At 39.8% G+C, this 26803-nt stretch overlaps 1 protein-coding gene across 6 annotated transcripts; it reads right to left on the bottom strand.

The window, feature by feature from the left end:
• Positions 1 to 1268: 1268 nt before the first annotated feature.
• mybl2a (v-myb avian myeloblastosis viral oncogene homolog-like 2a) lies at positions 1269 to 23226 on the bottom strand. 6 transcript variants are annotated; one of them, XM_079589727.1, is made up of 9 exons: positions 22955 to 23226; positions 20557 to 20628; positions 15923 to 16028; positions 15705 to 15776; positions 15500 to 15592; positions 15029 to 15249; positions 13356 to 13444; positions 9469 to 9616; positions 1269 to 6634 (listed from the first exon to the last, which is right to left on the bottom strand). In XM_079589727.1, exons 7-9 carry the CDS (start codon positions 13433 to 13435, stop codon positions 4871 to 4873), a joined length of 1992 nt encoding a protein of 663 aa, XP_079445853.1. In that variant the 5' UTR covers positions 13436 to 13444; positions 15029 to 15249; positions 15500 to 15592; positions 15705 to 15776; positions 15923 to 16028; positions 20557 to 20628; positions 22955 to 23226; the 3' UTR covers positions 1269 to 4870. The 6 variants fall into 6 exon arrangements, with proteins under 6 accessions (XP_079445853.1, XP_079445854.1, XP_079445851.1 ...); XM_079589728.1 differs by having other exon boundaries at positions 20562 to 20628; positions 22955 to 23169; XM_079589725.1 differs by lacking the exon at positions 13356 to 13444 and adding an exon at positions 21102 to 21238 and having other exon boundaries at positions 1270 to 6634; positions 22955 to 23140.
• Between the last annotated feature and the right edge of the window lie 3577 nt (positions 23227 to 26803).

Below are 26803 nucleotides of genomic sequence, written 5' to 3'. Positions count from 1 at the left end.
TATGGTTCCCAGAGCTGGCACAGATGATGGACACAGCCCCCTGGCCTGTACCAATGAGGAAGGATGTTGTGGGCCCTCCATGTGTGGCCCCTCAACGAGTCCTGATACTATCACTGAGGCTAGGGCGCCGTCTACGAGACGTTTCTATTCCTCGAAGTGGTCGGTGTTCACCAGCTGGTGCACAGCTAGGGACCTCGAACTCCAGTCATGTGAAGTCCAGTCCAGTCATACTCAAGATATATGTGGCGGACATAGCAGCATACCATGCTCCCGTGGCCGGCCATTCATTAGGGAAAAGCGACCTCGTGGTTCGCTTTCTCAAAGGGGTCAAGAGGACAAACCCCCCTCGGCCCCCTTCTATGCCAACGTGGGACCTCTCCACGGTCCTTCGGCCCCTGAAGGGTTCCCCGTTTGAGCCGCTTCAGTCGGCTGATCTTAAGCCACTTCGCTGAAAACTGTGCTCCTGTTTGCCTTGGCATCAGTTAAGCGAGTGGGCGATCTGCAGGCTCTCTCCATGAGTTCATCCTCCCTGGAATTTGGGGTTGGTGAGTCCAGAGTCACTCTCAAACCAAGAGATGGTTATGTACCTAAAGTGCTCTCAACTCCGTTCAGAGCGCAGGTCATTACCTTATCAGCACTTCCACCCTCGGCGAACGACGGGGAAGCTTGATGTGCTCTGTCCTGTCAGAGCTAAATATAAGCTTCAATATTCTCGAGGAAAGGAGCTTCCCCACTGCGTATAAGCTACGCAATACTCGTTCCCTACTCTCAGGGAACCAAGGTTACTACGTTAGTAACAAATTCTGACTTTTTCTCCCTCCGAATTGTAATATCATCTCACAATTGCAAGGAAAAAAATCAAAGTTGTAAGATGTTATGCTTAAATGTTACCTATATAAAACGTTATAGGTTTGAATAGTAGGCTATTTCATGCTTTAACTGTAAAGCTATTATGTCCCTATGAACTGCATATGTGAATATTATGCTTTAATAGCAGACTAATCATCATTTTTGATCAGTCCAGACTGTGGCTGGCAACCAGAACTGTCTGTGTTTATCTGCACAGGGCGTCTTCACGACAGTATTCACTATAAATATGAAGACCATCTTTTTTATATTACATTTCTGACATCTAAAGGCACAGCAAGATTTTTTGATCATTTTCCACTTTTTTTTAATGCATTTTTATAAGAACAAAACATAATTTACATACAGAAGTACACGTCAGGAGGAATAACCATCCATGTCAGGGGGAAACAAAAGGTGGAAAAAACTAAGAAAAAAAAAGAAAAAGAAAAAACTTGTACCTGTTAAACAGCCCCATAGTTTTCCTTGCTTTTAAGTTTTTACTTTTGGATATTGTTTCTAAATATAACCATAAATAAATAACATACATTTTTAATTGTTTAAAATGTGCCATTTTTTCATTCCATTTGAATTTATGAATATAGTAACAAGCAAGTATAATAATTCAATCAAATATAAAGAAAATATTTTTATCACCATCAAATGAAAAACATTACTGAGGTCTTTCCTACGTTTTGGGGTCTTGAGACACTCCCAAAATAGATTAGTATCAATGGATTTTATTGTATTTTACAAAAAAAACACACAAATATCTTCCATGTTCACTTTAAAAAGCTGTACCACAACTGACTTAATAGGGTAAACTCGATGAATTTTTTTTTATTATATGACCTCTTTCACTTTATTTGTGATGCAATACTTATGAGGCTTCATCCAAATTGTACTCAAATCAAGATATTTAAAAAAAAAAAGAAAATCCCAGTGAGTAGTAACAGCAAGTAAACGTTTAGATTGAAGAAGGGAACACAAGAAAACTTGTGAAATCCTTGCCCTGCAGCTTAATATAATTAAATTCTTCAACTGTTTGCGAAGAGTAATTATTGTTATTATATTCTGATAGCCTCTAAAATTCCTTGGGAATTGCATGTAAAACCAAATGTCACTATTTGCTGTGTTATTGTTTTTATTTTTATTCTGTTTGTTGTGTTTATGTTTATTGTGGCTCCCATGAGTGTAAAACAAATTCCCCTCGGGGCAATAAAGGTTTCATTCAAATGGATCAACTGAAAAGTTATAAACAACTTTTGAATGAACAATGTCAGTATAATTATATGAAACACCATCCTTTTGATCAACTGTTTAACCCAAAAAATTCCTTTTTCAAACCAGTTCTTAAAAAATATTGATTTGTTTCTAACCCGTATTTATATTATTCCAAATGGTACATTTATGGAGGGAAAACATGACTATACATAAAGAGTCCATGAAAGTAATGCTTTGTGGAAACTTGTTTACTGGGTATTTTGTTAATATCATATACATATTTCAGTATGAACTCTATACCACCTACTTTTTGAAATATATAGTTAGGTACTGTATACCATACTTTGGTTCATTTTAAAATAAATTTTGAGCCAATTTATTACCACCACAATGCATGCGCATCATTATCTTGGTTTTTTAATAAAATAATCCTTTGTATATTAATTTGTTTGTTGGACATCTATAATATTATTAATAATAATAATGAGTTTCCTGGTAATGTGTATAATAATTCAACTTTTTAACTTGTAATAATTAAACAAGTTTGTTGCAATATATATCTTTCCATTTAAAGACACTCATGATAAATGGCAATGCAGTTTAAATAATAAAACAAGTATTTCGACAAGTTCTTCTGTCACTTCAGTTAATGACAAGTTGACAAATACGGTGAATATTTACTTTTTTTAATAAACTTTATTTGCATTAGTACATGGTATACAGCAAAACAAATACAAAGGCATTTCTCTTTCAGAAGCAACATTGAGGTTTTTATCCCCACATGTGAGAGCTCACGTGAGGACTGATCTACACACCGGCCCTGACCAGCTCGGACTCCTCCAGTGTTTAACAGACTGAAGCCACTGGATCAGCAGGTGTTGCTGCTCTCCTTAATCAGACCCTGATCACAGAAAGCTTTTTTGGCATTCACTGGCTCAGCCTGTCCTTGAAGCAAGAACAACTATTGTGTCCAGTTCAACTATGGCTGAACTGACCACAACACACTTTGCGACCGATTTTTCTTCTCTCAATGTGATGCGAGTCTGAGAGGAACGACTTATTGGACGAGAACAAAATGTAGAGTGGGCATGGAGGCAGATCTGAAAGCATGTCTGCAGTAGGTCATGGATCAAACTTGAATATAATACACACTCTCAGAGAGAAGATGGTGAGACAGACTGACGCCCGTCTCCCACTGGTTGATTAAGCACACCTGCTTTTTGTTGCCCATCACAGTTCGGTACAGGATCAGAATAATCAGATAGGGCAAAAGAGTGTGTTTTTAAAGTCAAATTTAAGGCTTTTTAAGTCCTTTTAAGACATCAAAATTAATACCGTTAGTAGTGCGCAATATTGACAAAAACATATCTCGATATTTTCAAAGTTTTGTCGATAATAATTAGATGATATTTTACTGATTGTGTTTTTGTACTGGTACGGCTGGTTTAGGCCTGTTGTTGACAGCTGACTCACAAATATATTTTTCATATTCTATGCAGTGGTCAGTTCACAGCAGTGACAGAAATTGCAAAAAGCAACCATATACTCCAAGAAGAAGAGACCCAGTGCCCTTCTCTTATCCCACACTCCAGACTCAAGCGTAGAGGGGATCAGAGTTTTCTGTGGTTGGGCCACGGTTGTGGAAAGGCACGGTCTGCCTTTAGAAATTAAGATAGCCCCTCCTTGACCACTTTTAAGTCTCTACTAAAAACACACTTGTTTTCCATGGCTTATATATATACTTTTAATTGTTAATTAACTTTTTTAACTGTGTTTTAGCTGCGATGTTTGTTTACCTTTTTCCTTCCTTCTGAACCTCTGTACAGCACTTTGGTCAGTCGTGTTGACAGAAATTATCATTTTTATGAAAGGGCAATATTTGCCACCTTAAATTGATTTCCTGGGGCATTTTCACCTATATATGGACATTTTCCAAACTTATTTAGATATGCATCACCTTTAAATGTCGACTACTGTTGTCAGTGTCCACTAGTAGCAGCTGTTGTACTATTTTGTCGACTAGTTTACAAAAGAGAAAAGCTCCGAGGAATATCACTGGAAGAAGAAGGTTATGAGCTTTAGGACCTGAGTTAATATTAGAAAAGCTTTTGTCAGAGAGCGGGAAGGCCTGAAAACAGACGCTGAGGTGGCGCTGCTTCTGCTCCGTACGCGAGTAGCATCGGTTTTGCTGTTTCACAGAACCACAGATATGCTGTTGATGTGATGTTAGCTATGTAACAGGACAGAGAGTGTGTTTGCCTGGAGCTGCTGGGACAAACAATCAAATCCTGCTTGTATAAACTTGTTCATTTTATGTTTTTGTCACGAAGCATTATGTTGCTTGGCTTCAGCTCTGATAAAGGCACATCCACTCTTACATTGCGTGTTCATGCATTTTGGGCCCGGAGCAATAACGGGAGGTGTGTGTTTGCTTGGCTTGATTTCAAACATCAACAGTATTTCTCAGAAATCGCTCACTGCAACTTTAACCAAATGTTCACACTTATTTCCGCACAACGAGTGTCTTTAAGACAATCACGTTACAGAATCATAAAGAGGTAGCCAGACGAAGCTAATTGATGTGATTTGAGTCTGTCATTCAGAAATACGTGAAACAACAATTTGACAACTAATGTAGTTCTAGATGTCAAAAGTTTCAAGATTATTCAAGTTTCAGGTTTATTGTCAGTGGCATGCTCATGAAAAGTCACTCAATTAAAAAAAAAAAATCCACTGAATCAAAAAAAAAAAAGGGGTACGTTTTATATCTTTCCCAGTTCCTTCCAGGAAAGCTCAGTAGTCACTCCGCTGCAGTTTTGCTGTGCTTCCTCAGATGCTCTCGGTACAGCAGAAGCCGCTCGGTCGTGTGCTGCGTTAGCTTGCTTCTCCGGGCCCGCACAACACAGCTTGCTAGAGGAAACAGTCTCTTAAACCCCCCGGAAGATGCTGGGACGGCCAACCATTTGCGGCAAATGCTTTGTAGGCGAGGGAAGCGGGTCGCTTCTTTCCAGAAGGTTTGCACGGAAACATCTTCCCCAGACAAGAGCTCAGATAAATACTGAGTCAGCTCAGCGGACTGCAGAGCAACATGTTCTGGGTCATCACGTCCCGTCTCTTTTGCGGCTTCACTCAGTGCCGACTCCACAACTAAAGAGGCACGGTGTTTTGACGGCGTAAACAGTGTGCTAGTCTTGAATTTCTCTTTTCCATTATCAAAGGGTTGAAGCTTGATTCGTGGGTCCAGAACTGTGGCTAGTATCAAATCTCTTCGCAAAATAAGAGGTTGGAAGTAAGAACGGAGACCAGAACGGAGGGATGCGCAGAAAAGGCTGAACTTTGTGGCATTGGTCTCAAGCGTTTTATCAAGTCCAATGATAGTAGGGATGATGAGGGACAAGGTGATGCCGTCTTCCTGAAGCACTTGCACCGCCTCTTCAAAAGGCTCCATTAGACCAACAAACTCCACGACTTGATCACGTGTAACATGAACCACGGGTGGACAAACGTGGCAGCTGTTCGCCTCAGTGTGGGCTTGATCCACAAGGGCCATCACCAAGTCCCACACGGACTCCTGCATGAGCTCACGGATGATGGTGATCGTGGAGTTCCAGGTGTAGCTGCTTGTGCTGAACGTGCCAGAGAGTGAGAGCTTGTATTTCTTTGCAAGAACCTCAAGCCAGTAGGAGCTGCGGCGAAAAAAAGACACCACGCTTAGCACCTCGTGTAGTATACGCTCAACAACTCTGGATCTCTTTATCGCCTCCTTAATCACGCAATGCAGGAGGGTAGTAATACAGTCCAGATGTTTGCTGGAAGATACTTCAGCTATGGAGAAATCCTCTATGGTGACCTGATCGTCCAGAAAACTCAATAATTCCTCTTCATCGGGGTCGCTCTTCTGCGCGGAGTACATGATCTTGTAGTCACAGAAGAGATCATGGGTAGCAAGAGTGTTCTTGGCCTCGTGGATGATACTGTAGCCGATGTTATGGGGGAAAAGCCCATAGCTCAGAAGAACGGACTCGATTTCTGCTCCGATCTGTGTTGTAAACTGTTTACACTGCAAATGGCGAAAAGCCACAGTTCGCCTGTGAACGTTCCAGTCGTCATCAAGGAAATGCATCTGAACGGCAAGAAGAGGTTCTGTATGTTCACTGGCCCAAATATCAGCAGTGATGTGAACCACATTACGGCCTCCGCTCAGCGACACACACCTCCTGAGCTGTTGGATCAGCTGTGGCTTGATGGTTTTCTCCACAGCGCTATACAGTTGTGAAGCGATCGTGCGCTGCGAGAGCTGCGGGTGTTGGGGACCCACTGAAGTCATGAACTTACGAAACCCACAACCTTCAGTGAAGTTTAGCGGCAGCATGTCCTCGGCAATCATTTGCAAAACATCATCTACAAACGCTTTATGTTGCGAGTCCACAATGGAGGGGCTTCTGGAGAAAGCGGGTGAGGATGAACACGGATAGAGGGGTGGACTGGTGGCCTTCAGGGGGTTTTCTGAGGCTTTCCTCTTCATCGGCCTCACCCGGGGCGATGGCTCCGTTGCACATATTGACTGTGGGTTAAAATCAAACATTAAAATCACAAGTGCAGGCAAACACATTTACTTCTAATTTATCCCAATTACAATAGCCGCTTTTCCACAGTCATTCTGTTTGCTTAACCGCTCACTTCCATGCCGATCCAGTCCAGTATAAATAAAACGGACTGTAATACAAATGCCTCAGTCGTTTCCTTAGCACAAGAGTTTTAACGGTCATCAGCATCGTAAATCTTGCTACTTTTTTTGTTTTCATTTTTAAAACTATGTATGTATTTTTATAACACTATACGTAAGCAATAAGGTACGAGAGGCTAGTGCTGTATCGTGAATAAGTCCCGGCTGAAGGGCGTTGTTAGGCACGTGACTTATTCCAGGGTTCTTGCAGGTTTCAGTAAGTCAAATTTAAGACCTTTTTAAGACATTTTAAGACCATAAAGATTTAAATTTAAGACCTACATGACGCATTAACCAACAAATAACAAATAAAATTAGCATCAATATGCACTTTTTGTTTACATAAACATTAAAATAATAACATAAAAAATGATGGCTAGATTTTAAAAGAGTGTCTTGCAACATGTCATCTAATAACATGTACAAGTTCAAATGAAGTTTTGACAAAAAAGGTTTTATAAAAAGATAAACCTCACGTATTTCAGCCTTTAAATATTTTTTTATAGAATTAATGTGTCAAAAAAAGGATAAATTACTGACATTTACAATGCAGATTAGCTTATTTTTTATTATTAATAGTAAGATTTGGTCTGATTTTCCCGTTGCGTCTGTCGTTGCTATGCAACCATGCACTGCGCTCTCCACAACGACAGTAGCTAGCTAATGGATTTCCACCACTGATAAACACTTGCTGTAGCCATTATTTATTTACGGAGAAGAAAAAAACACCTGTAGTGTTTGGGTGCACGGTGCACCCCCATCCTTCATGTTGACTGAGCTTTCAATGTTGTTACGGAAAGGGTGAAGCGGATTGGTTGGTTCTTGTCACACGACCTGCGGTGCGCTTGCAGAATTCTGAAAAGTTTAGGTTTTTTTTTATCTCGCTCCGCCTGGAAAAAACGGCCGCATTGCTTCTAATATGAGTGCGCTTGCCGCGCGCCTAAATTTGAAATAACGAACTTGAGCGCGCAAAAGACGCAATATATGAACGGCCTCTTTGGTATCTACTGCCAATCAGGGCACGAGCTACTGGAGCTCGCGAGCGCCGTGTCGGAGACCCCTGCTACAGCTCCGCTTTGTAGGCTACGACTCGATACTTTTTTGCTACTTTGTAATAACTTTGTGTGGCCAGCATTTCAGGAAATGAACGAGGGTAAAACATTTTTAAGACCTGACTAAATTAAATTTAAGACCTCGGATGAAAATCGGGCCGTTTTTAAGACGTTTAAAGGCCTTAAATTTAAAGTTCAGAATTTTAGACTTTTTAAGACCCTGCGGGAACCTTGTTATTCACGATACAGCACTTTCCTCGAGTACCTTATTGCTTTTATAAAACGGTTACCACACAATACAACAATTAAAGCCAAAAGATATGTATCTATGCAACTTTCATGAAGTAAAAATCACTAAAAGCCTTCCTTCCGCTGGAAAAAATAGTCCCTGACCGTGAACAGCAGCAGAAGTTACACACATTATTTCGCCGTTAGATGGAGACAAAGACTGTGTTTGAGTGAGTCAGTCAGTAAGAAGACTTTTACATTGAAAGGACTCAAACTTGTGATCACGGAGAAGGAAGACGACACTGACAGAAGACTATGGGCTCGGGGAAACCCCTTAACTGTTAAAAGGACAAGATATCACAGCGGACATTCAAACAGATTTTTTTATTATCAATATATAGGACTGAGCTGAAGGAAAATGCTATATCTACTGTAAATGCAGCAGGTACACTCGCTAACTCGATCTCTCATAATACTCTACTATAGCTTCAATGAACAATATCTGTGAGATCAAACATGTGTTTGCGTTGCTAAGAGCAGTTGCTAGGGGTGTTGTGTAGTGATACATAGAGCCGTTGGGTGAAGCGGTCATAGCCGTGTTTTATCGTGAATAAAACACAGCTATTGGCCAATCAGAATCAAGGATTGGAACTAATCGTTTTGTAATTAGTATTATATTACCGTTGCATCAAAATGACAAAAAAACAAGTTATCGCTGTTGTGTGGGAGTTTCTAATACAGTGGCTAAGGGAGTGACGGTAAAGTTGGCATCTTTCTCTCTTCTGACTGCCGTTATCAATCGCTCTCTATTGTTTTACTCTTTTTAAAAGTTGTGAAAACGCTATTGTGGAGTTTTTCTTTAGCTATTTGAGCAAATGGTAACACAAAAACTATATTTAATGTATTCTCTCACTCATCGATATGGAATTTTACCAAATTATGACGACTTTTGCTTCTGATAATCCCGCAAAATATTTCTAAACTATATATATATATTATATCGGCCACGTGCTCTCAAAGGTTTATTGACCATCAAAAAAACTATATTTTTTATAAAAAACCTATACGATACCTGGCATCTCATCCGTAATGCCTTAAATGCTTTCCTTTAACTGACTCAGAGTATCAAAAACACAGTTATGGTAACTACATAGAATATATGTGGCAACTTCCTAGTTTTAACATGTGACATTTTTTCCAGTATCGTTGATAATCTGACTGCTGAAATCAGCATCGGCCACTTGTGAAATATCATCGCTATATACAATAATATCCTCAGATCGCCTAGCCCTACTGACCACAGTCTGACCAAACAGCAAAAGTCAAGAATTCTGCCAGATCGAGTGCTAATCAAACTGGATATTAACACAACAGTACAGGGTAGAGATATACCTTTTCATGACTTGTGGAAGCAGATGTTTCCTTTAGCGTCAGGTAGATCCCCAGATCACTCAAATCCACGTCCTCCATCTTATAGGTGCCCTTGTCCATCTTACGCTTTAAGGTTGAATACCAATGGTTCTTTATGGAGTTATCAGTCCTGTCAAACATCACCAAACATTACCAGTAGGAAACTGAGCTGAGTACAATGCCTAACATTATAACAGTAATCACGTAAGGGATAATGTACAGTGAGGCGGTTGGGGGCGATGTAAAAATTCTAAATATGAATAAACCTAAATCTATTTTTTTAATAACACTCCAGGTTTATGCACCAGTCATGTAACTGAAAACTATGAAAGCTGTGAGACCGGCCAACTGGTAAAAAAAAAAAAAAAAAAACATTAAATAAATGATTCCCTCTGATTTTCTGTTTCATTAATGAAGTTTGACTACTCACAGCAGTCTCGTATAAATTAAACGTATAAAATGAAGTTAACGAACAACCTCGATCCATCAGGAAACGCCACAGGTCGCTGCATTTCACTGATGAGTGTTTCTTTTGCGTGAAGAAGCCGTTCGCCGGAGATGTGTTAAAAGATAGCGGAGTGCATTCATGATTATTAGGCTACCGGTATAATAATCCTCCTGGCGCCGGGTCTGAGTGAGTCATTTACTCTCTTACCTTTGATTAACATTAATGACACTAAGACCGGCCGCTGCTGACAGAGGCGATCTGACACGAGTCACATTTTCTCACAAATCTCTACGTTTATTTTAGACTTTATTAAGACTGCTCTTATGAGGACACTCGACAAAATGGACATTTTGGCATCATTTGTGTGTTATGGTTTGTTCAAGACCGAAAGAGAACTCGATACTGACGCGCGTCTTTTCTGTGTGTGTGTGTGTGTGTGTGTGTGTGTGTGTGTAATAGGCAGGACTTACAGCGTGGTCTCTTTAGTCTTGTCGCGCTTGAACGGTTTAAAAGCATTCACATTAATAAGAGCGTGATCATATAACGCTAGTCAATGGGTGACAGAAAAAAACGGATACTGCGTAATAGTGTTAAATATTTTTAACGCTTTAAACTTTTTTTTGCGGTGCTGCGGTGGGCAAGTGATGAAACTGGTGTTGCGACTGAACACCGTGTAACACCGGTAACACCGACTATCGTAGCAAGCCTAGTTTCAAGTTTGTTATAATAAAGTATTTGTTTAACTTGTTTTTATTCAACAGTCATTTTAACTGATGATAATAATTATAATTGATAATACCGTGAAACCTAATATTTTCTGAGACCGTAATCATATCGTGAAAATCTCGTTCCGTTACAACTAGGGGTGTCACGATTCTCCAAATCCTCGATTCGATTAAATTTTCGATTCTAAGGTCACAGTTCGATTCGATTCTCGGTTTTTACTTTTTCTTCTTTTTTTTTAAAGCACAGGTTGCTATGCCATTTTTAGACCAAATTTAAATTTAGACCAAATGTCAAATTTAAAACATTTATTAAGAACACAATGTAACAATAACTTATATCTTTAGTCAATTGGAAACTTAAGCGAAATAACCTGCGATTTTCTCCTTTGTAACCCCTTCTTCACAGAAGATGACATTCAAGTTCACAACAAAACAAACAAACAAACAGTTTAACAGATAAATCTATCTATTTAAAATTCTAACACTTTATTCTCTGAGTGTACACACACACACACACACACACACACACATTACCGGCGGCGCCATTCGGCGTCTGTCCGCGGCGCCCAGCAACGGCTCGGGACCTTGTTCAAAATTAATCCTGCCGCGCCACAGAGCGCCATTTACATAGTTTTATATTACATTTATTTTAAATTAATACATTTTATATACATTTATTTGTCTCGTGACTTCACACTGTGCTGCAATATAGGCCTACATGTTTTACATTCATTTACAGAAATCAGCTGGTTGAATGAAAATTGCTGATGTTATCTGATTTTCAGGATACATTCAGTTAACGGACGCTCTCTGAGATAAAGTGCTTCAGACTGCAGACTAAGCAACGTATTTAATTGTAGAGTAGCCTCATAACATAGACAAGATCTTAATTCCATAATATTGCAGGTCATAAACTGAGAAAGTGCGCGCGTCAGGTGTGCGATACCTCGAGTTGTCATAGACGCGGCGCTTCTCGTCGGGTGTGCGATACCTCGAGTTGTCATAGACGCGGCGCTTCTCGTCGGGTGTGCGATACCTCGAGTTGTCATAGACGCGGCGCTTCTCGTCCGGTGTGCGATACCTCGAGTTGTCATAGACGCGGCGCTTCTCGTCGGGTGTGCGATACCTCGAGTTGTCATAGACGCGGCGCTTCTCGTCGGGTGTGCGATACCTCGAGTTGTCATAGACGCGGCGCTTCTCGTCCGGTGTGCGATACCTCGAGTTGTCATAGACGCGGCGCTTCTCGTCGGGTGTGCGATACCTCGAGTTGTCATAGACGCGGCGCTTCTCGTCGGGTGTGCGGCTCCCAGAGGAGGTTGACTCGCAGCATTTCAACACGCGTGTTTTTTTCCGCTTGACAAGCCGACCGAACGTGACATGGGGGCGTGGCAGCATCGACGATTCCATTTTTTAATTCGATGATCGAGATTGTGACTTAATTTCGATCGATTTCGATTTAAAATCGAAATCGTGACACCCTTAGTTACAACCCTATTTAACACTAACTATAGCAATACATATCGTCGCTGCCCGATGAAACTCACGTATGTCCAAAACGGTTACTTTTCAGGAAGTGAAAAAAACACTGTAATTTCAAAAGCAGTTGAACGTAGCGTTGTCATACTTGGTACGGCATCTTTAAATGTAACCATATTCTTGCCAGTGTAATGATATAATCCACATTTGACCAAAATCGAGTTTAAATGGACATACGTGCATATTTTACAGTAATAACGGTGGTCGATACGCGTTCTTCCGATCATTAATTAGAGTGGCCGAGTCGCGTTTCATATTGACAAATGAATACGCTCAGTTTATTAAATAGCCTACGTCTCAGATTATTAAATACGTCTCAGTTTATTAAATGTCTACTTTTTACCTCTTAAAATACCTTTAGAATGCCAATACAACCATTATAATGCAGTATTTCACCTGCCAGAAAGTGAATATTTCCCAAAACTGCAATGGAAACAGTTTTTGCACATTTACAGTCACCTGACTTTTGGGGTCCGTGTAAGCAAATAATAATAATTATCATCATTATTTTAACATTTATTAGGCTACATATTTAGAAGACGCTTTTATCCAAAAAATTAACAAAGCAATTCGTCAAATGTCATTCATAATACGGGTGAGACAATAATAATACAGGGCTAAGATTATCACAAATAAACAAGATTTTGACGCATATCCAAGGGTTTGTGGAGCGGAGTGTGGAGCGCGCGCACTACATGGCACGGAGCCGCGGGCAGGAACACTTGCATTTTCCTATCAACAGTGGAAATAACTTCAAATACTCTATCATTTCTGGTCATACAGAAAATAATAATACATTATTCGCAACTACTTTTATTTGTGTAAACTCACAATAACAAGAAAACGTTGTGCTTTTGTAAAATAAAATAAAACAATCAGGCGCGCTTTCATGATCTCCGTGAACTGGAGCGCGAGAACTGAAACTAAATATAGCCTATGTAGCTAAAGCTTGAAATGTCCACTTTAAAACGAACAAATTCGAATCGAAAGCTAATACATTCTGATTATGTAATGCGTATGAAAGGCGCATCCACTTAACAGCGGAGATGGAGATGTGTTTTTAGCCGAGACTGATTTAGAAAACAACAGTTTATTAATAAACAATTAAAATGCCTAGTTATTTTTTCAGACACATTTATTGTCATTAGCCTATAACTCACCTATAAATCACCGGTTTAAGATGAAACTTCACGAGACCGGCGCGGCGAGATGCCTCCACAGGGTAGGAGATACGCGGCATGATTGACAGCTTTGACACCAAAGTGATATACGTGAAAATCAGAAGACATGATTTCACAACTATTTCATTGGTCATTTAGACATGTGAAGCATACTGAATACGGAAATGAACCTGGACATTCTATTATCTAGGGGTGGGCGATATGGCAAAAATATCATATCACGATTTTTTTCAGGAATATCACGATTCACGATTTTATCACGATTCCTTTTCATGTTGGTTTTACTATTTTGCAAGTGACTGAGCATCACAGCCAAACTAATTTCCCTATTTTAAAAACAAAGCCTTAGGTAACAAAATATAAAATAAAAAAGAATGGCAGACATTTAGGCCAAAGTGGCGAAAATAAAAAATATTTGTCATTGTCTTTGTTATTAAAAATTAAGAACAAAGATACACATACACAACTTAATATACAAATAAAAAAAACAGTGCTTTATTTTTTCAGCTACAGGTGTATTTAACAGCATTGAAGAAAGTCATTTAATGAACAAATATGAAAATAAAACACAACATCGACTTCACTATATACATTTTACATTGATTCTTATTAAAGCTACTATTAAAGTTCTCAGTCAAGAGTGAGTGAGATGCTCTTTGTATTTTGTTGTTTTATTAACAGGGATAGTTCTCCCAAAAATTTTAATTCTCTCAAGCCGCTTTAAACCCGAATAAGTCTCCCTCTTCTGTTGAAAATAAAAGTTATTTGGAGGAATGTGGGTAAACAAACAGTTGATGTACCCCAGTGACTTCCATAATAGTTTTTTCCCACTATGGTAGTCAATGGGGACCAGCAACCGTTAGCCACACTCCTCAAAATATCTTCTTTTGTGTTCAGCACAAGATATAAATTAATACAGGTTTGGAACAACATTAGAGTGAGTGAGTAAATAATGACAGAATTTTTATTTTTGGGTAACTGTCCCTTTAAGGACAAGCGGCAGCATGTTTACTATTAGGGCTACTGTCACTTTAAGATCTGCGCGCAACGAGTCTACACGCATTTGACAAGGCAAATTTTTTCTTCATTTTTTCTATTGTTCTTACACTTTAGACATAACCAACTTTGTTTATGTAAACCTTGTGTGTATTTGACAGTATTAGCGCAATAAGATAACTTAGTTCAGTAACGGGTGCTGTTAGACAGGCTTTTAGTGCATGTGCGCGCGTCGGGTCTATTGCGCTCAGAAAAGCGCCCGTTAGAACAGCGCATCAGCAGCGAATGACATGTTTAACCGGCAAGGCTTTAAAGCACATGCAAATAATTCATTTTTATGAACTACAGTGTCCCGTTCCTCTGCATTTCATGTGGATATACGTCGCGCTGTACAGTATGTTGAGACGGAGGCGCCAGAAATGCAAACTGATAAAATGGACGATCCTACGATATTTCTTCAAAAGCAGATCGTGGAGACATTTTAATCGTCCACGATCAAAAATCGTAATATCGCACACCCCTAATTCTATCCGTCGAAAAATCTCAAAATCTGCAAAATGGACATACGCGGTTTTCATCGGACAGCGATGATATATATATTTAACAATACAAACAAGACTATTTAAAAATATATAAAAAATGAAGCTCTAAATTACCTTCCAGGGAGAAACTTTGCAATTTGTGCCCAGCGAGATCCCAGAACACAATGGCACTTTACAATGAGCAGATCCTCGTCTGTCGTCCAGGGTGTCTTGATCACAGAAGGGTCGAGATGATTATGCCACCGCTCTCGGCACTGTTTGCCCCGCCGCCCTTTTAGGTGCTTTGCGATCGTGCTCCACTTCTTGTCACCAAACAAAGACACCAGCTGAATGAGCTACAGAAAGAGAAGACAGCTTTTGACAAGATGATCCCTTCTCTAATCTGATGCCTTCAAGACCAATACTTCTAGGAAAATAATGAGGATATCCATGAATGCTCCAAGCACTTTGAGCAAATCAACACAGAAGCAAACTGTGCCACTCAATCAATGGCATCACATTTAAATGTAGGGCAAGTGACACAAAACCGTGGCCTTTTGTCCAGCTCTGATATTTCCAAATCTCACTAGGACAAGCAATGCTCACCCGTTCATCTTCTTCTTTGGTCCAGGTTCCTTTAATGAGCTCGGGGTCTAAGACAACCGTGAATCTGTTTCTGCATTCCTGTGCAGAGCGCCCCTGCAATAATATACAATTCCAGTTACTACGATCTCTCAAATATGAACAATCACAAATATCCACATAAACATTTGAATATTTATGAGTTAACACTTGAAATTAGACCACTTGCCGGTAGGTAGCCTGCAATCAGTTCCCACTCGTCCCGTCCAAACCTCACCACGAGGGACGCCAGACTTTCGTCCTAAAAGTTAGCCAAACATAAATCACAAACTCAGATTTGTAGCACACTATAAGCTAAATAAATAATAGCACCTCGTCCTTCCCATAACAACGAACTTCGTTACAATCTTATTAATGATGTAAATGCACCTCAGTGCTTCCGCTCACCTCTTTTGAAGTCCATTTGCTCTTCAGCCGCTCGATATCTTCATCAATATCAGACTCCAGATCAGCCACACACTTCGGGTTAAGACTCACCATAGCTTCCATTACACTGCAAACACAGAGAGGAGAATCAGCACACCAAACCTTCCAGCTGTATTTATTTTTGTTGTAATGTTTGAATTTGTCCAGTTCAATTTCCTAGATTTGAATTGAGGGTGCAAACAGGATCCAGAACTGCATTTAAATATCCCTGCATGCAACACTCGAGCTCGGATCTAACTCTGCAGGACGGAGTCGAACGCTATACGCCTCTATCGGCCCGTTAGCAGGCTGGGATGATGCTTTTCCACAGTTCATGCAAATCTAGTCAAACTTTTTTTTAAATTGAATACACATTTTTAATGCTAAACTTTGTTTTAAATGTAAATGACAAAAAACTCTGAAACGAATTAACGCTGCTGAGTGTTTCTGAATATAACAGCGGAGGGATTGACATCTTTCTCTGTCCTGACCAACGCTAATAATCTCTCTATTTTTTTTCCTCTTTTGGAAAGTTGTGGAAACTATCACATATTTTTTCTTTTGCGATTGGAGCAAATGCAAATAATAAAATTATATTTGCTGTCATCTCCCATTCACTGCTATAGAAGTTTACCCAACTATGACGACTATTTTTTACCAGAAATGTAAAAAGGGTCCGTACACAAACTCCAGTGAGAAGCTGTGTGCAGAAAACACACAGTGATAGTGATAGGAATTGTGTTTTTGCAAAATTGACTGAAATATGGTTTTGATAAGACATGCAAACATGTAAAGGAACATAAAGATACAAGTTAGTCATCAGATGGAGATAGTTAAAGCTGTAGTCGGCAAGTCTGGCCAAAATTTGAATGTTTACAACTCTCATGCCTAGGGTTGGGAACCGAAAACCGGTTCTGTTTTTTGGGAAAAAACGAAACCGTTCGAAATTCCTACGTTTCGGTCCAAAAAACGGTTCTTCTGCAATGTGTGTGCAAAATGTACAAACTGCAAACTGCACAGCGCTGGGAGCGTTTCCTTTAATAGATATCTCACCTCATGAATATCAATTTCGTTGTCCGCAACCTCCAGCAGCGCAACCAATTAACGCACTCTCCCTCACACACACACACACACTCAACGTTCACTCGTTAACACGACGCGACGCTATACTCATTTGCGAGAGATATTTTCTTGTTCACAAGCATGGCGAAGAGAACGTCAAAAGTGTGGCTTCATTTCATAAATGATGAAGCAAAACACCTGTGACAAGCTAACATGCAAAGGAGGCTGTACTAAATATGTCTAAACATTTTTTTTCACTATTTTACATAGTTTTGTGTGAATTCATCCATACAAGCGCAAGACGGGAAATACTTCCATTCAGTATTCGCGCGCTGAGACGCTGGTTTTCGGGGCGCGTGCTTTGGATGTTTGAAGTTCATGTAACTTCTTGACCTGCAAATGTCCTGTAATAATGCAGGCAACCACTCGTTAAACATAAATAAGGTAACAGTTCATGTTTTACTTTCATATAAGATTTAGTTTTAATCCAAATAACACGTGCTGAGTGAACGATCAGCAATCAAGAGCATTCAACAGAAGTGCGCTCTCTCTCTCTCTCACTCACTCTCTCTCTCTCTCTCTCAATGGTCAATGGTTATCGTTAATAATAAGCTACATGCCTCGTTTTACTTTCTTTGCCATTGACATCCGACTGAACTACAAACTTTCCACTGACGTCTGATGCGCTCGGACCAGGTCGCTGGGGCGCGCTCAATCCACTGCGCGTTTTTCTCTTATCAGCTCGCGCACCACAGCTATATAGGCGTTACTATATTCTGTTTAATATTTCAATAATAAGATATATTTACTTCATAAACAGCCTTCTTTTTTATCCCCATTATAATTTTTTGTTGTCAGTGTTTCTTTGTCTGGACACAAACACTGTAGGCTTCACACGCTGCCTGGTATCGGTTGTTGGTATCGGGGCATTTTTAAGTACATGAGCTCAATATCGGACCCGATACCCGATACTGGTATCGGGCCATCCCTGATTTCAGTAGTAATAAACTATACCGTATCAATATTATGTAAGATTTTTCCCAGATGTTGAACATAGCGCGCCAAGCGTGGATACCACGCAATGCGCCACACCCACACCCGCTCCTGGAACGTCAGAGACAGTATACTATAACAATAACTCAAATATAAATATTTAGCTTTTATGCAGAGACGGAGAGAGAAAATGTATAATACAGGTTCAGAGGTGTTCATTTAAACATAATATTTAATTTCCATTTAAATTCATTTAACAGTAAGTAATAAACACAAAAAGGATTGTTTCAGTTAAGTATTAAGCATTATTTATTTATTAGTTGTTAAATAATTTTAATGGAACTGGAATCGGACCCGGAATCGTTAGGCGGAACCGGAATCGGAAAATTTCTTACGATTCCCAACCCTACTCATGCCCCTTAAGGTTAGATACAGCAGTTTAAAGGGGTGGTTCAGGATTTTGGACATCGGACCTCATTTTCAAGTTAGCCTAGTTGTTATTCATCAGTGGAGACAGTTTTCAAAAATGTTCATCCAGTCCTTCCAGTTGCTTAGTTCGCCGATGCTAGGCTAGCGCGAGTCAACGGTATAAGCTAGCCTGCCATTAAAAACTGTTTTACCCACTCCACAGTACACCAAAATCAAATAAATTATAACGCCAGACTGTCGATGTAAATGTCTATTGAGAGAATAATGTTAGAAATCAAACTACCCTTTCATTACATTGCAATAGTTACACTTTGTTCCCTGTATTTATAAGCACAGTCTACAGCAGCGGCGGACTGATATTAAGTTACCTAGGCAACCGAGAGTCTCCACATGACGCAAGTGTATTTACCTGCCGCTGACACTCATCACTACAGACGCAGAGTATATTTCACTAAGAAATCAACATAGGACTATGGCCACGTTTGAAAGCCATGCCAATGTTTCAGACTTTGGAGACGAGGAATGTGTTTTATTCAACGAACCGTACATGTATGAGCCGGAATACACAGACGAAGAACTAATCGAGATGGATGCTAAAAGGGCAGAAATTGAACTGTAACGTTACCTCCACTAACGTTGTCATTGTCATTCTATCAGTTATGAAAGGGACTAGCTTCATAGATAGCTTTAGTAGCCTAACAAAAGTTATTACCTGTTCATCTGCTGTTGGTGCTTATGGAAAGACGGCTGGAACTGCATTCCTTGTCAGTGACTTATGAACGTTTCGATTATGGGGTTTTCAAAGTCGTCTGGTCTAAAATAATCACTACAAATTCGCAACTTTAATAGTCTCTGCCGGTGTCTCGTTGTCCAAGCCAGCAGAAAGAAGTCACAGTTGGTTCCTTTCTGGATCAATGGAAATTTGTGGAAACTTTTTGCATGACCATCTATTTGGTTTATTTTTACAATTTCGAAATGCACAACGAATCACCATGTTGCCAATTCCTTAGTTTACAATCAAATGTTTTTCAATATCGTTGTTCATGGCTACTACTAGCTAGCTAGACGTCCCGTCTGTAGTGCGCGCGCTTCTGTTCTGTGTTTACTTTTCGGCGCAGTACTACTAACCGGAGCAAAGTAAAATTCCGCCGCTGCTGAGAAACTAGTTCCTGTAAATGTAATGCGATCATTGAGATGTAAGAGTACCGGTACGGTAGTTTGATTTCTAACATTATTCTCTCAATAGACATTTACATCGACAGTCTGGCGTTATAATTTATTTGATTTTGGTGTACTGTGGAGTGGGTAAAACTGTTTTTAAATGGCAGGCTAGCTTATACCGTTGACTCGCGCTAGCCTAGCATCGGCGAACTAAGCAACTGGAAGGACTGGATGAACATTTTTGAAAACTGTCTCCACTGATGAATAACAACTAGGCTAACTTGAAAATGAGGTCCGATGTCCAAAATCCCGAACCACCCCTTTAATGCACTTCCACTGGTGTGATTATTTACCGCTTCATGTCAAGGAAAAGTTTCATGTTTACCACAGCACAGCTCGCTCGGAGCGCTCAATGTCGGTTCTACATACTGGAAAACTTCAATTAATGTTAATAATATTTGTTTCAATCACTGAATGAAGCCTGCTATATTTGGGACAAGAGTCACGACCTTAAATTGCTTGCACAAAACTCTTGATCAGCACTCAACATTTGTTTATTGTTGTTCATTTAAACCGTTATGCGCAGAGAGCGTGAGGGCGAGAGAGAAAGAGAGCCTGCGAGCGAGAGTGAGGCTGCGGTCTCGGCCATTAGTTGATTTACCTGTTTTTGTGTAGTAATACGTTGTCGAATATGTTTAAACTTAAATAAACTACTTATACAAGTAGTTATGTCTCTTTGTATTAATTTGTCCTATGGTGTGTGCGCAAACTGTGATTGACAGTCAGATCTCACACAGCCCTGCATTGGACCAGAAGAACCGGGAGCGGCTCCAGGTGGAGGTAGAAGCGCAGGGTTTTTCTAAAAGCGGCTGATTTATGTTGCTCTGTCAGAGTATAGTGTCGGTTTCAGTGAATATGATAAAAAAAATCCTGCCGACTTCAGCTTTAAACAAAGAGAACATGCAACATACCTTACTTCCCCTTTTACACAGCTGTGCTTCTGAAGAATGACTCAAGTTAATCGCCAGACTCGTATACCGTACCTGAACATGTGGAAAGAATCACTTTAGTACAATAGATCAAACTCTCCATATCACTTATTTAACACCAGATAACACAACAATAAACTCACACAGAAACATCGATTCGAGACACATGACAAATGCAAACAAAATGTCTGAAGCAAAAAATTTAACAAAAAATAATATATATATATCGGAAACTGACCAAATTCTGCAAGTTGGCTCTGACTTTGGGCAACTAGGGCAGATGACAGGGTTTTACCCTGACTGTAAATCTGGGCATTGTGACGTTATTCCACCCTCAGAACTGTGTGGATTTATCATACCATTCATCTGCCATTACATGAAAATAATGATCCGCTTACGAATATAGGGAACATGTTCAATATCACTGCATCCAAGAGCACCAATACACTACTATTTATTCTAGATACAAATTTATTTTGGTAGAATTAAACAATAATACTATAATAAAGTAATGATAATAATCCTACAGTGTGTACCCATAACGGTGCGCTCATGTCCTCCTGGGAAGGTCGTGTTCACGAGGTGGGAAGTGGAGTTTACGGCAGCATGTGCGGTCAAGCCACTGTTGTCGGAGTAAGATGGCGGTGTACCTTCTTTTAATTAACTACACAACAATACAGCAAGGCTTTTAAACTATAGTTCCACTAAATGAAGAACATAGAAATGTGTATCAGTGTGTTTTGCTTTTGTATGTTTTTAAATAATTTATGAAGCCACTGTAAACTTAAATTTAAACTTAATATTATATTTTATTACATGGCTTGATTGAATCCGCTGGAAAGCCAATCATCTGCTTTCAACAGTCACGCCGGGAAACATTTAAGCCTATCGTCTGGTTCCACTGACGCATGCGCACAGTTGAGGTTTCGCCCGTTGGTGTCGTGAACCCTTGCGCATGCGTAGTAAAAGTATAACCTGTGGGGAAAAAGGCGTTTTAAACCTTATTTTGGGGCAAAGTCATCAAACTTTTTCAGCGATTTATATCATATTTTACTGCTGTTTCTATTCATGCAGTTTTGATGTCCCGGTGACCAGAGAAAGTGCAGTTCTGACTCTCTGCCCATTCATTTAGATAGGAGCCTGGTCTTGTTAGTACGAAATAGCTGCCCGGAGGCGTTGCCAAGATGGCGGCCGAGTGGCACGACTTGCCTAAAAGGACTTTGGTATAACAGAGCGTTGCCATGAAAAACAGAGCGTTGCCATGGACGCAGGATTCTAACCGTAGAGACGGAACAGACTATTTTCTTTAGCAGAAGCCATATAAATCGTTTTAAATCAATAAACTCCTTTTTAAATCAATATTTTGTGTCGAATTATTGATTTATTTGGTAGGTAGCCATGTAATAAGTGGGATAATGTACAGCGAGGCGGTTGTTATAGCGAATACACTCCGCTTCAGGCTCCGCGTCGGGTCGCGATCAGCCCGTCGGGGTTGTGTTCGCTATAACAACCGCCTTGCTGTACATTATCCCTTACGTAATGCTATCATATTCTGAGCAGGAAATTAGCTTACGTCGCTGTAAACAGAAAAGTGTGACAATATCGCCGCTAAATACCTTTTAGTATTGTGGTTTTCCGCCATGTTTCTCACAGACACGCCCACAAATCGTGAAGATCGGGGCTTAGAGAAAATCCAGAGCTTCCCGCTTGTATTTACGACATTGTGGAGGTGTTCATGAGCGTTCAACTCGTAAATACGACTTTCCGACATGACTTCTTCAACACACCAGTGCGGTTCTTCTCGCCCCATTGCATTATGGGCACAACTACGACCGTTGGTGAACATTTTTTGCATATTATACATCAAAAAGATGCGTAGATAAAAAATAGGCAACCTGTATATTAAAGAAAATTGTTCTCAACACGACAAAAGAAAACACACTAACGTTACACATTGGTGAGAGTGAGCGATTTCCGACAGTTAAACTTAACGATTAACGTTAGCATTTCTGGCTAACTTAGTTCTGAACCAAACTAACCACCAACTCACAAAAATACCATTAACCTCACGCTGTAGTAGATGTTTTCGTTTCTAATAATGCATACTTTAATATCAGTCTACTAAAGATCTCTCCTCTGTAAAACTGAAGTTGTTCTCGTTATATTTCAGACACCAAAATAATACGACAAAACTTCGACAGTTGGTTCAACGGCTGCTAACACACACACTCGTGCTGATACACAGACGTTAGGTGATCTGAGCATCAGTTTGTGGACAGACACATTGATAGTCATTTCTTCGGACACAGTGGAGGACATTTCCAGCTATTTTAACAGAACACTTAACGTTATGTTGAAAACTGTTGTTTTTCTTTCTTACCCACACGCTTGCCAGGACATATCTTCGCTGTTTTGCAGAAGTCTTACATTTCTCAGGACGCGCCACACTATTATACGTGTAAGATGTGTGTGTTTGTTATGAATAATCGTCTGCAGACTGTGTGTGTGTTTAATGTTTAGTGTGCGCTCATAACCTCCAACTGCTGCCTGAGCTGAGCTGAGCCCGCGCGCGCGGATCCTGTGTTCACGCGCGTCATGTGTGCGCTCAGCATTGCGCAGTTGCCCCGAGGCCTCTCCTCACACCGCAGACACGTGGGACTGCGTAGACAATACGCAGAAAGGGGCTGTTCACGAACGTTAACTGTCTTGAAAATCTGTACACATAAATTCGATGACACAGAATTTATCTTAATTTTAAGGCAAGACACCCCAGGGTAAAAAAAAAACTAAACTAAAATTAACTTAATAAATATCATCATACTTCACCAGTTGATTGGTTTACATTAATAATTGCAAACATATTTGTATTACATGTACTGAATTTGTATTTTTTAAATATGCAATTGAGGCGTTGTCTAATTGAATATGCACTATTTTGCATACATTTCTAGAACAAAAATCTGAACATGGGATAAAGCCAGATTCAAAATAATACATATATATTAGAGTCGAAGGTTTTTACAGTGGGGGTTTTGGATATCTATTTTTATCACTCCATAAATCAGAAAATACTGTTAACAGCCAGAAATAAATACATTTATTTTTAGGAATAAAAAAATCTGGAAATTGTATATGAACAACCCCTCTGTAAAAAAAACCCCTTCAGAATGTAGATAAGAATAAAACTGTAAAGTACTTTGGTGAATGACTTGCTACAGTGAAGTGGAGATTTCTGGCTCAATGTAGGAGGAAAAACTCATTTTGAGAAAATGGCTTTTAACATTAAAGTCTGATACATTTTTCCCTAAGTTAAGTTCATTCAAAGAAATCGTAAGTCACGTTCATGTAAATTTTACCTTGTTTTACTCTGTTCCTGCTATTTGAGTTATAATGACTCTTGGGTAACAAAGTTTCAAAAGTGTCTAGTGTAAAAAAAGACCAGAGTTATGAATTCGGACCACAGGGTTTGTATTTGGGTTTGTCATTTTCAGAAAATTCTCAAAAATAGGGGCGCTGGTTAAAAGGTTAAAAAAATAAAAACACCTAGCAATGTTTTGTGTCTTGCACTGATTTGGGTTATAGTGACGCCTAGAGGCGTGGAGCAGCATCACACACGGAGCGGGGAGTGTTGTCAAGAAAGTTACCTTTATTTATAGAGCTTTTTACAATACATTGTTTCAAAGCAGCTTTACAGAGATAAGAGGAAATTATTGCAGCAAAGATCGTCTCGGCAGATCTAGAAGAGAGTCAATGTCCAGTTTAAGTTAAACGTTGATTCATTTCCATTGTAGAAATAATTATTTAATAATTTAGGGGCCGTTTACACAACACTATTTTTAGCTGAAAACTTTAATGAGTTCTGGCCATTCATTTACACGACAACAGCGTTTTTGTGGCCTGAGAACGCAAACTTTGAAAGAGGTTTCGAAATATCATCTTTGCGTAAACTTCAAACACGTGAATGTGAAACCGATGGCCGCATGCACATGCGTATTACGTGTTTAGTTTATAGGCATGTGCGCTTATGTGTCAGAGTGACATTGCCAAATACTGTCTGGCACACATAATACAGTGTTTTTAGTTGTTTTCGTTGTTCTCATACAATGTTGTCAATGCAGGCAGATCAATAATATTAATAAATGTCCCTAAGCAAGCCATAGGCAACAGTGGCAAGGAAATAAAACTCCATCAGGGACAGAACGGAGAGAAAAACCTTGGGAGAAACCAGACTCAATCTCAGTTCTCCTCTGGCCGACGAGCGACCAGTGTATGATTATGATTCAGGAGCATTACAGGTCAGAAGTCAGATTGGATCAGAACATTTAGAGTATTTATCCAGTTCCATGGTTGCAGGTCGGAGTCATCGCGCCGGTATGGAGACGAGTTGTTGAGGACCGATGGCGGTCGTGTCCGTTAGGCCTTCACAGGGCCGATGAGGCTGGCACTCCAGGATGCGTCGTGGACATGTACAGGCGCAGGTCCACCGTCTGATCTGGATACGGCCCGGATCCGGCTGACTTCAGTAAACCTCGGAATAAAGACTAACATTAGCGTAGATGCCATTCGTCTTATGATGTAACGAGTACATCAGACGTCGTAGTTTATGCAGCCTAATAATCATTTAACTGATTTGAGTTATAGAAGTCTATAATGCGTTATGTGAATGCTAGGTTACAGAGATGTGTTTTTAATCTAGATTTGAACTGACAGAGTGTGTCTGCTTCCCGGACAATGGTAGGAAGACTGTTCCAAAGTTTTGGTGCTAAATAGGAAAAGGATCTACCGCCAGCAGTCGATTTTGATATTCTAGGTATTATTAACTGGCCGGAGTTTTGAGATCGCAGTAGACGTGAAGGACTATAATGCGTTAAGAGCTCGCTCAAGTACTGCGGAGCTAAACCATTTAGTGCTTTGTAAGTGATCAGCAATATTTTAAAATTTATACGATGTTTAATAGGCAGCCAATGCAGTGTTGACAGAACGGGGCTAATATGGTCATACTTCCTGGTTCTGGTAAGAACTCGAGCTGCTGCGTTTTGAACTAGCTGTAGTTTGTTTATTACAAACTAATAAAGTAATGTCTACACATAACAAAGGATATATTTTAGAACTGATATCTAATTGATCTTTTGTGTCTCAGTTGTCTACCATTGACTTAGGGTTGTCTGATCATCTGGCAATCTTTTTTGATATGCATAGACCTGTTGCCAACATTGCCTCCTTTTCGTATTTTGACATACTGGAGATGGAGATCAGTTGACCCCATAACTTTTCTGTTTATTATTGATTCTTCAGCAAGTAGTTTCTCTTCATCTGATCCTCTGGAGACGAAGGTTTCTTTGTTAACTTCTGTTCTCTTGTCTGGCCTGGACTCATTTGCTCCTCAAAAGTCACGCACTGTTTCATTTGTACGTCCTGCTCCTATAATGAGGATTTGCGTATTGTGAAGTCATCTTGCCGTCAAATGGAGCGTCTCTCAGGTCTGACTGTTTATCATCAAGCATGCAAAGACTGCTTACAAGAATATAAGGTTGGAATTACTTCTGCCAGATCTGATTATTTCTTTACAATTATTAATGACAATCAAGGAAACTCGAGACAACTTTTTAATTCTATTAACAAATTGCTGAATTGTAATTCTGTCTTGTAGGTCACTGCTCCTTTTTGTGATTCTTCTTTATTGTCTTCTTCTGTTGAAATTATTCCTTATTGTTCTGGTATTATTTTTTCTAATTTCTAAATTCTGTCCACTTGTGACTCTTTTTCTCTTTTAGAGGAGGTTTCTTAAATGAAAGCAGACACTTCTCTACTAGATCCCACACCTACTGGTCTGTGTCAGTCATGTTTGCTTCTCTGTGTCCTGTTGTTTTGAGGATTATAAATGACTCTCTGTGTACTGGGGTTGTCCCAACAGCTTTTAAAATAGCTTTACCCCACTACCTAAAAAGACAAATTTTGACTATGAGAACCTTTCTAATTTTCGTCCCATATCTAATCTCCCTTTTCTTGCCAAAATATTAAAGCGAGTTGTTGCTTCTCAGGTAATTTCTCATTTAACAGAAAACAATCTTTTTGAGCCTCTGCAATCTGGCTTTCGTAAATTCCCAGAAACAGCTCTGGTTGAGGTCACTAATGATTTGTTAATTGATTCAGATTCTGGCTGTCTTTCAATTTTGATCCTTCCTGATCTCAGTGCCACTGTAGATCCAACGCATTCTCATCCTTGGGC

Source organism: Phoxinus phoxinus (genome assembly GCF_949152265.1).
Source record: "Phoxinus phoxinus genome assembly, chromosome: 18".
In the NCBI taxonomy this organism is placed as follows: domain Eukaryota; kingdom Metazoa; phylum Chordata; class Actinopteri; order Cypriniformes; family Leuciscidae; genus Phoxinus; species Phoxinus phoxinus.
This window is presented reverse-complemented; position numbering and strand designations above follow the sequence as displayed.

Bases quoted from the DNA above. Each gene is read 5' to 3' on its own strand.
- mybl2a (XM_079589723.1), bottom strand. From the start codon at position 16,024: ATGGAAGCTATGGTGAGTCTTAACCCGAAGTGTGTGGCTGATCTGGAG. The intron at 15,250-15,499 runs GTGAGCATTGCT...CTCTTTCTGTAG, and splicing joins CCAAAGAAGAAGATGAACGG to CTCATTCAGCTGGTGTCTTT. The intron at 9,617-15,028 runs GTAATTTAGAGC...GATGTTTGACAG, and splicing joins GCAAAGTTTCTCCCTGGAAG to GACTGATAACTCCATAAAGA.